The 15,064-nt window shown below is 48.4% G+C and overlaps 1 protein-coding gene across 1 annotated transcript in view; it reads right to left on the bottom strand.

Annotated features, from left to right (window-relative positions):
- Positions 1-15,064, bottom strand: part of RNF213 (ring finger protein 213) — a 109,231-nt gene that overhangs the window by 41,561 nt on the left and 52,606 nt on the right. Inside the window, 10 exon segments of the mRNA XM_024761024.1 lie at positions 84-220; positions 1,794-5,399; positions 6,025-6,177; positions 6,396-6,589; positions 7,408-8,563; positions 9,523-9,690; positions 9,809-9,949; positions 10,899-11,116; positions 12,259-12,421; positions 13,280-13,869. Coding sequence (XP_024616792.1) covers positions 84-220; positions 1,794-5,399; positions 6,025-6,177; positions 6,396-6,589; positions 7,408-8,563; positions 9,523-9,690; positions 9,809-9,949; positions 10,899-11,116; positions 12,259-12,421; positions 13,280-13,869 — 6,526 coding nt within the window.

Genomic DNA, 15,064 nt, shown 5'->3' with positions numbered 1-15,064 from the left:
GTTACCATAGCCATACGTATGAAATACAAAGTGATGGATCCTGAGGAGGGAAAGGAACGGGAGGGGAAGGCAGAGACCCTCACCGAACTTCCCTGAGGAAGGAGTACTCGGTGTCAAACTGCTGCAGTGACAGGATGGTGAGTTTCAGAGCCCTGTCCATTACTTCTGATTCTAAAAGTTCACAGTCATGACTGGTTAGCAGTCTGGAGAATGTTGTGATCTGCAAAGGCAGGAAATGCAAATAATTCGCTGGAATGCAAGAAAGGGTTGCACGTCCGCTAGGTTTAGATCCCAGAAACATGAGGATGTTCAACAAATATCTTCCATGGGCTCCTCGATGTGCAGTTGGTACACAGATAGAAAAGAATACAAACCCAGTGGAGTTTTCCAAAACGAGGCAGTGCTGAGGTAAACAGAACCTACAGGATCAAACGTACTGGAGAGAAGAGTCACCCTGTCCCTAAGATGCCTTCAAGTCTTCTTCCTAGACTCCAGTGTCTTTTCCTACTTTGGATCCTACTGACGGTTCTGATGATACCTTAGGGCTCAGAACAAATGCCATTTCTCCTTTGCAATCTTACTTCATACTTTCAGATCGAGTCGGCCATTCATGTCCCCTCCCACAGCTGTTAGCAATTCTCCCCTGCCACTGGATCACACCGCACAGTGCAACAAATACACTCCTTAAGGGCATGCTGATATCCTAGGTCCTGAATTATTATCTCCGGGCTGGCCTTACCACTGAGTTTCCTATTCCTATATCCAACTGCATGATAGTCTACCCAGATGTTACAGGAACGTCAAAGCCCATCCCAAATGGAATTCACCACTGCCTCTGCCAAACTTGCTGCTCATACCTAGATTGCGATTAACCAAACTTTTGGTCATCCAAGGAAGAATCCAGGGAGTCATGTCTAGCCTCCTCCATCTCCCAGAGCCCCTATAAGGAATCAGTCATTACCTCTGCCAGTCTGCATCCCTACTATGTCTCAATTCCACCCATCCATCCTCCACTTTGACTGAACTGGTACTGCAGCCTCCCTACTGGTCTATCTTTTCTGTGAGTCTTTTATCGGACTTTTTTCCTCCCTCTCTCCACACACATTTCTCCATCACTCCCCTCTATACAAGGAAGACAAAGCTCCTTGGTGCTACTGACAAGACCCTCCGTGAAGTCTCTCCGGTTATATCTCATCCCCATCTCTCAGCACTCGCAGCCTTGAACTTTAAGCTTCATCAGCCTTTAACTCCTGGTTTCCTGCACAGACTGTGTTGTTTTAAACCTTGACATCCTTGCTCAAATAAGGTCCTCTGCCTATAATACCTTCCCAACCATACTTTACAATTAGCTTGACGGTCACCTCTTATTAAAGATGGGTTCATGCGACCTCGTATCCTGATCTGTGTTGCTCCTCTTTGCCCCTGTGGACAGCACTATCATAGGATATCAACAGTACCCGTTCATGAGTGTCCTTCCAGCTTCCACTGTATGTAGACCAAGGCCAAGCCCTGTGTTAATTCATCTTTATATCCCCAGTGTACTCGAACCTCATTTGTTGAAGTGAACACTGTGCATAGCACTGCACAAAAATGGGCACTCAAAACTTGGTTAAACTAACATGTATAAATACATAGGTCTCCTTGCACTTGCCAAGGAGAGGAACCAGAAGTCTCAACACATTCACTTACGGTTCCTATATACTGACTTGCAAAGAATCTCGAATTCTTGATGCTAGCGAGTCAAGGACCTTGAGGTAAAAGAGAAAAAGGGTAAAATATAGAAAGCCCTTCACCTCTGTGAAGACGGCACGGCGCTCCGCATCCATCGTGCAAAGGTGAGCCTGGAAGAAGTCTGCAAAGGAGTTATGCTGCTGCCTGTAATAGTATACTTGCGACAGGGACTGTGCGGTGAACAGGCCTAGTGAGGAAGCGTTCAGCCGAACTACAGCATCAGGTGTGGCACAATCCAGCAGCACCAGTTTGGCCTGCTCAGATACCTTCTGGTAAAGCTCATCAGTCAAGACCTTGTGCCCCAGCCGCTCTATGACCTGGAGCACCACAGAGGCACACGTGTCTGAGTGGTAGCCCACGAAGACATCGGAAGGGCTGTACTTGGGTCTGGCTAGAAACTGCTCTGCTTTCACATCTATGAACTTCTCCACCCAGACCTTAAGCTCCTCCACGATATTCTTCTGCCATTTCTCCAAAACAGTGTTGATGTCCAGATAGTGCTTCTCTAGCCGGTTGATGAGGGGGATGGGAAAATGTTTGTAGACGACATCTTTCTCCTCAATGACTATCAAGCGGAAGTCTGGGTGAACCCGACATTTGACCCGATGGGTCCCCAGACCGAGGTCCACGTACTTCTGGCCACCGAGGTAGACATAGTACTGATTGAGCGCATCATAGAGGCTCTCGTAGAGGTTCTGTAGATTGAGCAGCACCACCATCTTGCCGGTTTCCATGCATATCTTCACTCAGTTAATATTTCTGCAGATCTGGGTGTACTCTTGGTCCTTGGGAAAACTGGATCCAAAAATAATCTCTGGCTGGTCTGCACTGAAGAACGCCTGCTGCAGGATCTGCAGGGCCACATAGTTTCTGGTCAGCACGAGCAGGTAGCGGGATTCGGAGCCGTCCAGCTCTCTGCCAGATGCCTTCTGAAGATCACCGTATATGTTCTGCTGGATCAAATGCATGGTGCTGATTTCTTCTGTGCACTTTGCCTCAGGTAAATTGGATGAAAAAATATCCAGGGCGTGGATGTCGTCTTTGCCACTGAAGTTCCGAAGGACAGCTTGTGCAATGTCTTGAGGGGAAGGCTCTTTATTAGAGGCTTTTGCCGCGGCAAACACCATCTTGATGAGGCTGTAGTAGTCACGAAGCCCAAAGAACTCCTTGTCCTGCCTCTTACATACTGTTTCATAGGCTTTGGCAAAGGATGCAAAGTATCCTCGGATTCTTTCTTGGACGAGGGGCTCTGAAGAGCAAATTCCGCTGGCGCTCTCCATGAGCTCTCTCTTGTTGGGGCTGCCACGTGACACAAAAATACCCCGGTTCATCTTGGCGGGGTCCAGGGCCCAGTTGGAAATGCCTATGAAGCCAACTTTTTTGTGGGGGGCGGGATCGTCTTCAATGCATCCATCTTCCAGCAGTGGGTGCAGAGCCTTCAGGGGCATTTTGGGCGAGTCTTCTGCCAGTCCAACCTCATCTAACACCACCACGGAGACGTACTGCTCCAGGTCTTTCCCCTGCTGGAAGCGGGCACACTGCTTGAAGGTGCCTATAATGCCCTGTGGGGTGGAATGAGGGCTACACTGGAACGACACCAGATGGACCTGCTTCAGGCTCCGGAATAGGTCCGAGTGCGCAGCCTGGCCTTGCATGGCATCTGCCACGATGGTCTTGGCGAGAGATTTGGAGCTGCCGGGCTTGCCCACCAGGAAGAGAGGAATCTTGAGCTCGATGCAGATGACCATCATGAAGACATTCTCCTTCAAAGCCAAGTTCTTAGCGATGGTTTTCCTCAGAGGTATGTCATTCAGAAAAAGATCCTGGGTTTGTGTTATCTCATGCAGGATAATCTTGCTATCATTATACGGTTCTGGAAAGAACCTGCAAATGGCTTTCCGGTAATATTCCTTCTTCTCTAAAGAGGCGTGGTAACATACCCCGATGGCCAGCACCAAGGACCAGAGGATGGGATCTCTCTCAAAGTCATTTTGGATGACATCAGACTCGCAGAGAAAGGAATCCAGCTTAGACAAGAGCATCTTACTGTGGTCGTAAAACCATTTGAAAACTTTCACACAGCGTTCCACATCCCTGAGGCTGACAAAACTGCATTCGTTTTGTCTTTTCCTCATGAAACCCTGAGAGGCAGAAAGCACTTCGGTGATCACACGAGTCTCCCTCTGCACCATCACGATGGAGTTCACCAGTCTCTGGACAATCTGCTGGATGTAGAGCTTTTCTGCTGAGTCATTCAACTGTCCGAAGTCCCACACCAGGGGGATCAGGCTCGGCGGCAGAGCGTGAACGCGGTACACCAGCTGCCTCAGGGGGATGGAGCCAAGCCTCTCCGCTGTCTCTTCTGCACTAACCCTGTATCCCAATCCAGCTGACTCCAGACGGCAGATCATCTCCTGGGTGTGCTTCCGGTAAGGGTTGCAGGCTGCTATGATATGCAAGCCAGAATCCTTAACCAGGGGCTTGCCACCCACTGTGCGGTCACACAGGACCTCTTTGATGCAGCTTATGGCCTCTGTGGTGTTGGCTTCATCAAAGAACAAGATGGTGTCTAGCTGAAATTGGTCCTTATTGAAGCAGGCGAGTGCTTCGGCCTCCCTGACCTTGGAGTAGATCATGTTGGCAGTTGTTCCTCCGTGAACCTTGACCAACTTCATGGTGTCAGCGTCAGCACCCCCACGCCGCAGGTCACTGAGGAATTTAATGAGTCTTGTTTTCCCGCAGCCGGTTTCTCCCATGATGATGACAGGGATGCCACACCGGAAACGCATCTCGATGGCAAGGATCTTAAGCATATTGTCCGTTGTAAGCTCGTATGTTTCATCAGGGTCGATGGGCCACTGGATCCCCAAGGCCAGGCACAGCTTTTCAAGTTTCTCATGTCTGGGCAGCTGGTCAAAGTCCACATTGAAGGGCACCCTCTGAAGCAACAGGCCCTTATACAGTTGCACTGTCATAACGTCCTCCTTGATTACTTCCCCACTCAAGCGGTCAATGGCGTCAACACCGCCTTTCTGATTGGGCTGGAAATGGAAGCCTATGAACGTCATGGATGTGTGGTCACTGTTGAAGAACACGTACGGGTGGGGCTCTGACTCCCACCTCTTCCGGAGAGTGAAAGGGGCAAGATCTTTTTCCTTGACCCCGTCCATGGTGACTGTGTACTTCCCTGGGCTTTGGTCGGATGTGTGAAGTGTAGGCGTGGCGAAATCTCGTGCCATGAAGATCATGAAGGTGACCACAAAGTTCTTGAAACCCACCAGAGTGTCTCCAACAAAGCTGGGATCGCAGAAGAGAGAAGCCTCACAATCTCGGAGCTGGTAGTTCAAGAACCGAGCAAAGTTCCAAAGCTCTGACCAGGATGGGTTTATCACCCCACAGTAAATCAGGAGATGTTGGATGCATTCACTGGGGCTGCCCTCAACAGAGTCTTTTTGGTACTGAAATGTGTCTAGGTTTTCTTTCTGATGGAACCGCCTTAGATATTGGTAAGGTCTCTGGAATGTTTCACTGCAGAACGTTCTCTGATCCATTCCTGGCTCTTCATAGCTCCACTGAGGATCCAGCTCCATGCTGATCACTTCTTTGGGAGGCCTGCACGTGACTTTGGGGAAGATGTCTAGAAAATTGAACTGGGGGACAAGTGTACTCTGGAAAGAAGAGACACAAATGAAATGAGTTATGGCTGAATTGCCTAAAAAATGCTTTTGTGTTTTAAACCTCCACATGGTCTAGACTGCATGGACCTTTACGAAAAATCACTTTCCATGAAGGGATTTCTGTAGATTCCTCTTTGCATGGGGTGTTACCTTTTGCACATTCAGGCATTGTATGAGCTGCACTGTCGATCACAAAGCCCTTTCCTACCCAACCTCTTGGAACTAAATCTCTCCATCAAGTACATACGCGTGCACGTGTGTGTGTGTGTCCGCATAAAACTCCCTTTTGTTAAGAAACTGAGATGATGAAAGTCTCCTTTCCCTGTCAGCTACCATTAAGAAAGATGGTGCTCCTCCTGGCAAATGAGTTTTCTGCATTCCCAGCACCACTGGCATTTAACCCAGACATACAGCATCCATCCCGATGAGAACAAATCTAAGATACTGCTAACTAATAAAAGAATCTTTTTATTCCAGGCATTATTTAAAAATAAGTTTAAAGATCTGTCTTTACTAACATTGCACTCAGCTACTTTGCTAAGGCAAAAGTGGAGAATCACAAAAACGTATCGAAGCCCCCACCCCAACAGTAACATGAAAGTGCCCCGATACACACCAGCTTCAAAGGCCTCCGTGGCAGCGAACTCCCTTCCAGGATTTCAACGATATATAAGTGGCATGGGTTCCGAAGCCACATCTTCCCATTTACATCCATTAAGTACTGGAGAATGAGGAGTTTGAAAAGAAACACCCAAATTCCAGTCTGCACCTAAAGACAGAATGACGTGGGTCTGTAAATACTTACACAAAAGACACCAATCCTCCCAACCCTAAGGACCCTCTTATTCAGCTCTTTGATAACGATGATACTGAGTATCAATACATGTACAAAGAAGCAAGTCTTTATACTGGGAAGGGGGCAGGGCAGGATGTGGGAGCTGTGTCTTTCCCAGCACGGCCACTCAGCTAGAACCTGCGGGCACTTACTGAAGAGGTCACGTCAAAGTGGAATACAATGGGTCTCCTCTGATACCGGGCGCCCAGGAAAGGCAGGAGGGAGCCCAGGACTTCATTCTCATCCACCTGAGGGTTGATCAATCGAATAACTTTTAGAGGCACTTTTTCTCCATTAAACTTCATTTTCAGTTGGCCGTGCAACCTCTTCACAAAGAGAGACCTTCCTGTGACGTGAACATACAAAAATTAGGCGCCAGGGCTACGGATCAAGAGTGAGAATGACCAGAAAGAGTCACTACAAATCGCTTCTCTTTGTACAAAATTCAAAACTGATGCAACCTAACATCAGGTTAAAGGATGCACGTTTGAACCCTCAGATTTCCTTGCTGTTACCCACCCACCATCCTTGCTGCTTCCCGGGACTAAGGATGGCAGTCTGAGCGTAAGGACAGAAACAGCAGAGTTCGCTCCCGGGGACGGGGAGCAATTTTCACTGGAAAGAAGGTAGTACCGTTAAAGGGATACAGTCAACAGAATGGAAATCGTGATGGTGACTGAAGGCAGAGGCATCCGTTTCTTCTCAAGATGGAGTAATCATACCTCAGCCCGCTCAGGACCCACATCAACCCCACCAATGGACTTAAAAAAAAAAAAAAAAAAAAGGAAAATGGCAGGATTGCTATTTAAAGGGGGAAGATGGCTCAGCCAAGCTGGAAACCGTGTGAGAAACGGTGTCCCGCTCCAGTATGGGTCACGATTTACAACTTCAGGTGAGTCAATCCTAAAAAAAAAAAAAAAAAAGAGGAAACTGCAGAGATGCTAGTTTAAAGGGGGAAGATGGCTCAGCCAAGCTGGAAACCGTGTGAGAAACGGTGTCCCGCTCCAGTATGGGTCACGATTTACAACTTCAGGTGAGTCAATCCTCTGGAGACTCAGTTTCCCCACCTGCAAAAGGGCTCATCTGAGCTCACCCCCCACCCCATTGGACGGGAAGGGCCATCAGGTGGTCCCTGGGACTCAGGAACCCAGCAGCCATCATTACCGACACCCGCTCTCTCCGAGGCCACGATCCCAACACACATGCGGTCCCGGAACGTGGCAGCGGCTGACGGGGTCTGTTCTGGGACCCGGAAGTGGTAAGCCAGGTAGGCCTGGATGTCCTTGAGGGGCGCCTGGGGGGTGATGAGAACCTTGTGCTGGCTGAAGGCTGAGGGGAGGTAGCAGTGCTCTCGCTCATGGTCACAGACCATCACGAGCCGGTAGTGCTCCTGGTGGCGCTGCATGCACAGGCTCAGGAAGAGCTCCTCCGCCCGGCAGGCCACCTCGTAGCTCAGCTGGTCTGCGTACAGCAGGCTGTAGACCCTGAGTCCCTGGGAGCCCGGGGTCAGGCAGCGACGCAGGAGCAGCGCCACTTCCTCGAACGTGGTCTCTGGGGTGCAGAGCAGCACCTCGTCGTAGGTGGGCAGGGGCTGGTTCGGGGTCTGCATGTAGATGGCCAGGGCGGCTGGCAGCACCTCAGAGTGGCCACAGACGATGAGATTCGGCTGGCCGTCCTGCAGGCCTCTGGGGAGCTCCCGCTGCACAGGGGGCCCAGCCATCCTCGCCAGGCGAGCCAGACAGTGGCCAAGGGCCTCCAGGTCCAGGCAGTGAGGCAGGAAGACACTCATGCACGTCATCGAGTGCTTCATGATGACCCTCAGCTTGTCCACCAGTCTGGGCTCAGAGAAGAGCAACAGTGGCAATTCTTCAACCACTGTACTCTCCTGGTGTGTGATGGCCCTGCCATCGGGCCCCCGGCAGGCCTCCGAGACGTCCCTTGGGGTGCAGTTGCCTTTGATGAAGGAGAGCATGGTGAGGGCGGCACTGCTGGGCACCTGCTTCCCGAGTTCCGAGCCCAGGTAAACCAGCTGCTCGGCAGTATAGTAGTTGAGGTAAAAGTGCTCAGCTCGCTTCTCTGCCACGAATCTCTCCCACTGGTCCAGGAAGTCCTCCATCTGCCGGCAGAGGGTCTCGAGCAGCTCAGCGACTGGCCCGCTCTCCACGAGCTGGCGCACGAGCTGCAGACGGAAGTCCATCCGGATGGAGGCGCCCTTCCGGGGGGAGCAGTACACCTCAGTCGTCCAGGCCCTGAACAGCATATTTCCGGCAGAGTACAGGTTTATAAAGGACTGGACAAGCCTCTGCACGTTGCAAAACACCTGTTGCAAATGGAAGCAGGAGGCAGACGTCACAGAGCTGACCGCAGAGAGAAGGACACAACAGTCTAGAATAACACAAACAGATTGATAATTTGAAGGACTGGGGTTCGTGTTTTCTCCAAGGTTCACTGTGTGATATCGAGCATGAGACTGATCACAGAAGGCCTTCCTTCCTCATTTCCATAGTCTCTTCTTTAGGAAGCAATACGTTGTAAAGATAAAGGAAACCATTTATAAAATACAAAGGAACTTTAAGGACAAAACTCATAATCAAAAGGAGAGACCATTACATAAATCGATATGCCTTTATCATCATGATTACTTCGGATTTTGATGAAGGATGTCCATTTACATCTTTAAGTATTTGGGGATGCTTGCTGATTTACAGAGTAAATCGACATCTCTTTGGATCATGATTTCTGAATACATGCATTCTGCAGACCCACTGGCTCCACTCTCCATGGGTTTAAGAGCAGAGCGATTCCTATGAATTAAATACAAGCTCAGGGCTTCCCTGGTGGCGCAGTGGTTAAGAATCCGCCTGCCAGTGCAGGGGGCATGGGTTCGAGCCCTGGTCCGGGAAGATCCCACATGCCGCGGAGCAACTAAGCCCGTGCACCACAACTACTGAGTCTGCGCTCTAGAGCCCACGAGCCACAACTACTGAAGCCCGTGCGCCTAGAGCCCGTGCTCTGTAACAAGAGAAGCCACCGCAATGAGAAGCCTGCGCACCTCAACGAAGAGTAGCCCCCGCTCACCGCAACTAGAGAAAGCCTGCGTGCAGCAACGAAGACCCAACACAGCCAAAAATAAATAAATTAAATAAATAAAATTTAAAAATAAACAAATAAATACAAACTCAAACTCTTCTGACTTTCCCAGGCACCTCAGCGGTGAGAGTCCTCAGCCCAAACAGATGGGAATAGGATACCTGCTCCAACATAGATACAAACTCTTACCTCAGAAAATACCTCTACGACTTCAACATTGTTGTGATCTTTCTTGCCAGACATCAGCATCAATTTGTTCAAAAGCTCCTTCAGCTCTTCTAAAGAGTAGTCTCGCACCTCCTCGTGGCCTCCGTGGCCCTCAGGAAGGATTAAGTGTAGAACTGTGTCTGGGGAAATCTGTGGAACAGTACACAATCAGAGGTCATTTTTGAGAGGCAGAGACGCCCCACCCCCACCCCTGAGGACAGCAACCTGTAAGAGCCACCTGCAGCTGTGCCTGGGATGTGATGCTCACCTTTTGGCCATCCGTGGGAGCCTTGATCACATAGATGCCTCTGCTGTTGATTGCTGTCGCCAGGGACAGGGATGAGAGCTCCACAGACCCGTGACTCTCCTTCACTGTCTTCAGCCACTCCAGGTTCCGGGCAGAGTCACACTGTTGGGACAGAAGGAGAGAAAATGGGCCGCAGCTTACAGGTGATCTTCTTCCTGCCACTCTCTCCACCTCTGCCTTCCAGGGGCAAACTCCTCCTCCCCTTCTCTGGCTCAGCGTGCCATCACCCACAGGGGGGGCCTCCCTCACCCGCTGCCCACCACTGCCACGGGCTTTGGCTCTCCCTCTTGGGACACTTGTCAGGAGGTGTTGCTGCAATGGGCTGCTCCCCTGTGTTCTCACCCGGTGCCCTGGATACATGGATGGGGAGGGACAGGCATGAACCCAGCTCTCTGTGAGAAGGCAGCGTTCTGCCGGGCCCCCAGCTGGGGATAATGCTGGCTATAACAAGGCTGTGAGCTCTGCTGCTCCTTCCATTCCTCTTTTCCTCCCCCATCCCTTGTGGGGCTCCAGCCACCCTGTTACACAAGCTATGTACTGGGTTGGCCAAACAGTTCGTTCGGGTTTTTCCGAACATCTTACAGAAAAACCTGAACGAACTTTTTGGCCAACCCAATACTATGGGCCTGCTTGGGTCCTGTGCAGATGGTTTAACTTACAGTGAAATGTTTATTTTTTCTGATTAAAAATGAATCTGTACCAATTGCAGAAAGTATGGAAAATACCAAAAAGTATAGAGAATTAAGTAACAATTACCACCATTAAGAGAAAACCACTGGTAACATTTTAACATATTTCAGTCTTTTTTTCCCATTCTTTTCGCATAGTAGAAATCACTCTAATTTACATGCAGTTTTGTATCCAATTTTCTAACATAATAAGACAGAGAAAGCATTTCCATATAGGAAGAAACTGTTTTTAAACATCCTTTTAAATGACTGCATTAAAAACCTGCCATGTGAGAGTGCAATAGTTTGCAGTCCTGCCCCTAGTGTTTCTAAGCGATGCTTTATTACACTTAACCTATTTTGGAGCCAGAAATAAGACTCACCAGTTTTTGGGGCAGGTGGTGGTCATTATCCAGAGCCTTCCACAGCTCTTTCAGGTGTTGCATGAATTCATCGAAACCCGCACTCGTGTCCAGCTCATACAGCAGGGGTGCAAAGCCCTGCACAGCATCGTGGAAGCAAGCCACCCGATCCACGTCGATGTCATTCTCCCCCGCAGAGATGGAGGCCAAGTCCACGAACACCTTCAGCTCAGTGATGCCTGGGGAGGGAGAGGCAGGTGAGTGCAGGGCTACCCCGTGATGACATGAGCCTCAAATCCGGGACAATGGTCCTCACTGAAGCTATAAATGGATATTCAGTGGATTTTTAGGGGTTTTATCCACTTTTTGCTTTCAATAAGAACCTGGGGCATTTTTTTCTTTCTTGCCATTTATTTTGATACTGCTGACCAATACCTGACCTTACTGAACAGCATCAATGTCCAGGCATTGCATGGGGCTTTTGTGTATCTTACTTCGTGTAATCACACAATATTGCCATTTCGTTACGAAAAAAACAGTAACATGTTGACAGTTATCTATAAAAAATGGCTGCTCACTAATCAAAATCTGTGCATCACTGTGGCCCGAGGAGCCCATAGCTGAAAGCAGCGAGTCTGTGATGAGTTGAGCAGGCGGCCCCTCCCCTGTCCCTGCACACCAGGGCTGTCCACCTTCCCTCTTCCCTGGCTCCATCTCCCCTCCATGAATTAATTCTGCCAAAGTCACCAAAGCCACAGAGTTAAAAAAGACTGCCAAGCCCTTGCACAACGACAGGTAGAGGTGATTAAGCCAAGACAAGTTCGCCTTGGCTTCTAGTAAAAATCAACCGGAGGAAAAAGCTAAAGGGACACAATTTTAAAGAAAATGATTCCTTGCTGTTCACAGCAAGCATCCAGAGTGAGAGGGGAAAAAAGTAGCCAAGGAAATAGTTTTTACACCAGAAAATGAGCTATACTGTCCTGATATAAATGCTACCTACAATCAACGAGGCACACCCTGCACATTTACCAAAGAATACAGATGAAAACTTGCTAAGAGACTAGACTTAATTATTACAATCACTAAGATGAAAGGAAAATTATAGGACGTGATAGTGGGGCTAATTATTGTTACAATGGCAATCATATTACAAGATATAAATATATCAAATCAATGTGCCATACACCCTAACTTTACACAATGCTACATGGCAAATACATTTCAATTAAAATATTTTAATTTTAAAAATGCAGATGGCATCTCATGGTCCTTTACTTAGAACATGATCAAGGGGAGGGGCTGCCCATACGTTTAGGAAGACCACCCTATGAACCATCTAAATATGCTCCAGACTTCCGGCCACCACAGTGATGGACTGTACCTCCGAGAGCCTCCCGGACCCAGCTGATGAACTCCTTCCTCCGGGACAGCTCCTTCAGACACTGACACCGGGTCTCATTGACGTCCTGCAGCAGCTTTTTGGCACGGATAAGCTGCTGGTTGATCCGGTCCAGTTTTTCATGGCGAAAGTTGTCCAAGACAGTCTAAAAAAGTCATCAAAGCAAGTTGTCAAAGAGAGTCTGCAAGAGAAGGTTGTATGTGCACTGGAACTGGCTCCTGGACCCCCCAAACCAACAATGTTGACCATCCCAACAGTCCTTCCCACCAAACTTCCAGGATTGGCAGGTGCATAAAGCTCTTATCCCAGATTGGACACTGTAGCTGCTCTTCTGTCCCGCCTCGATCCATAGTAACTACAGTTCCTCCGCACCCGGCATTCTGCTAAGCAAACCTACACAAGAACCCTGCCGGGTGCACCTTGTAATTTTTTCTATTTTCTAGGTAAAGAATAGAAGGACCAGGACAGTGACCTACTCAAAAACACGCTGCTGGGCTTCAAGCTTACATGTGCCAAATTCCAAATTTTGTGCTAAATTTTAGTCCCCATCATACCTGTCTATACAATAATATAGGTCACCATATACCTTATAAATGCTCATCTAAAAAATCAGAAAGCAAAAGACTCACTTCTTAACTGTAACAGATAATGTACCACGCGCCGCTCCCAGGTAAGCACTAGATGTGCAAAGCTGACAAAACAAATGGCTTTTAGAATCTAAAGAGCTCAGGTGACTCTTTACAAATATCTGATGACTAAAAGAGGATCATTGCCTGTTCCTAAATTCACGATCCTCCTGCCGATCCAAGGAAACCCTCACTAGCCGAAACAGTCGCACTATTGGTAAACAAAGGTAAGAACGAAGCCCTTGGCATATTCAGGCACTGAATAAAATACAAATAACATTGAAGGAAGCTGCGGAATCATCTTGCCCGGTTTTTAAGAGCTCGAGAGTGGCATCTCCGCCACCCCCACCCTCAGTAGTCCCCAGTAAATAACTTACAAAGCTTAGTAAGATGTGGAGAACACCAAAGTCGCCGGTCAGGGCCAAATTCTCTTTGACCTTCAAGATGACCTTGGCTGAGTCGACAGCCTGATGCAGGTGATGGTATTCCTCGATCTGCCGGACTCGCTCCTTGATCCAATCTTTTTGGTCACTGGGGTCCAGAGCACACATGGTCTGGAGGTCTTTAGTTAGGTCGCTGTATTTATTCACAAAGTTTTTGAAGATGTCATCGATTTCCCCAAAGGTGACTTCCCCTGACTTCAGATCCTGATACAGTTTCATAAACCTTTTGAAACAAGGGCCATATAAACATTGATACATCTCTTCAGGGTGGAATAGTTTCCTTTCCAGCTCCTCCTCTGGCTCACTCAGCTCCTGGGCGGCTTCTGTCCAGAAGACCTGGAAGACGTGGCTGTCCTTCAGCAAGTCTGCATTTCTGGCCATTTCTTGGACTGCAGGGCTCAGGTTGTAATGTGTTGTCCACGTTGAGTCGAGGGAGGTGGCTGAGAAGTTCACCATCACGACTTGGTTTAATCTTTTCCCGCTGAGGTCTTCCGAATGTCTTTCAGCAATCTCTCCAAAATCCACTTTTGAAACCATAAGAGAATGTCCAAAGTGAAACCTCTATTCATGATATCATTTCATTTTACTTTCCCAGTTTTTACTCCCCTCGCTGCTCTTAAGGAAATGCAAGTGAGCACACTTGCTGGCATTGTTCTCAATAAGAATCCCTAAGTCTCCACCCTCACCTAGCTCGTCAATTTTCATGACAAAGAAAGCTTTGCAACTTCTGGGAGAAGACGACAGTCTGACATCTGCACATGCTTCCACTCCCTCCCCATATTCTGTTCCAATGATAGAAAAGAGATTGTTTTTCAAAAGCCATAAAGCAACAGGGCTGGGAAGGACAGAAAAGGAGATCACAGCAACAAAATTTTGGAACTTGAAAAGCAGATGTGCTGGGGGTAAATGACGTCTTAAGCCTCAGAACGTGGGGTCCTAGCCCATGGTGGGGAAACCTGAGTCTGCCAGGTGTCTGGTGTCACAGACTTCCCCCAATGCACAGACACTGGCTGCACAGGTAACTGAAATTTGGGAGGTGGTGATAAAATAAGGAGGACTGGGCTGAAAGTCTGCTTAAGAAGTCATCAAATAGCCTCATTTTCATCCCCACCCATTCCATACGGCAGGTTGATGGCACCTCCTCCACCTTGGCAAGCAATGGGCGGTTTATATTTTAGAGAGGATAACACGGAGGGCTCTCTGGATTGGGGGTCTCAGGTATATGGCAGAATAAAGGCATTTCCAGGCACGTATGCTTTGTCAGGAAGCTAACAGACGGTATGTACCATTAAATTTAAGAAGAAAGGAGAACAGAGGACACAGGAAGAAGGAAGGCAGTAAGACTAGATGTGCATATTGGATGCTGAGAACCCTCCAGACCTCATTTCTCTCTTGACTCCCAGAAACCTGGCAGCGGGGCCTATACCTTCCAAGCAAGAGACTGGCAATCTAAGCAGCCCAAGAGAGAGGAGCTAAAGATACAGGCTATTTCAAAGCCTAGCCACGCCACCCTCAGAATCCTCCATTAGCATGTTAGGCACCTCTCTTAATATAAACAGATAAACAAGCATTTCTAGACAGATGGGGAAAGTCTTTAACATGAAAAATAGATATTAAAACATACCAAGAGATAAAAGCAACTCGGAGGATACAGGAAACTATTTAAGATAAAGAAGAAGAAAACCTCTAAATCAAAAATATCAATAATCTCAGAAAGAT

The sequence above is a fragment of the Neophocaena asiaeorientalis genome, unplaced genomic scaffold, assembly GCF_003031525.2.
Source record: "Neophocaena asiaeorientalis asiaeorientalis breed wild unplaced genomic scaffold, Neophocaena_asiaeorientalis_V1.1 scaffold30, whole genome shotgun sequence".
NCBI classification, from domain to species: domain Eukaryota; kingdom Metazoa; phylum Chordata; class Mammalia; order Artiodactyla; family Phocoenidae; genus Neophocaena; species Neophocaena asiaeorientalis.
This window is presented reverse-complemented; position numbering and strand designations above follow the sequence as displayed.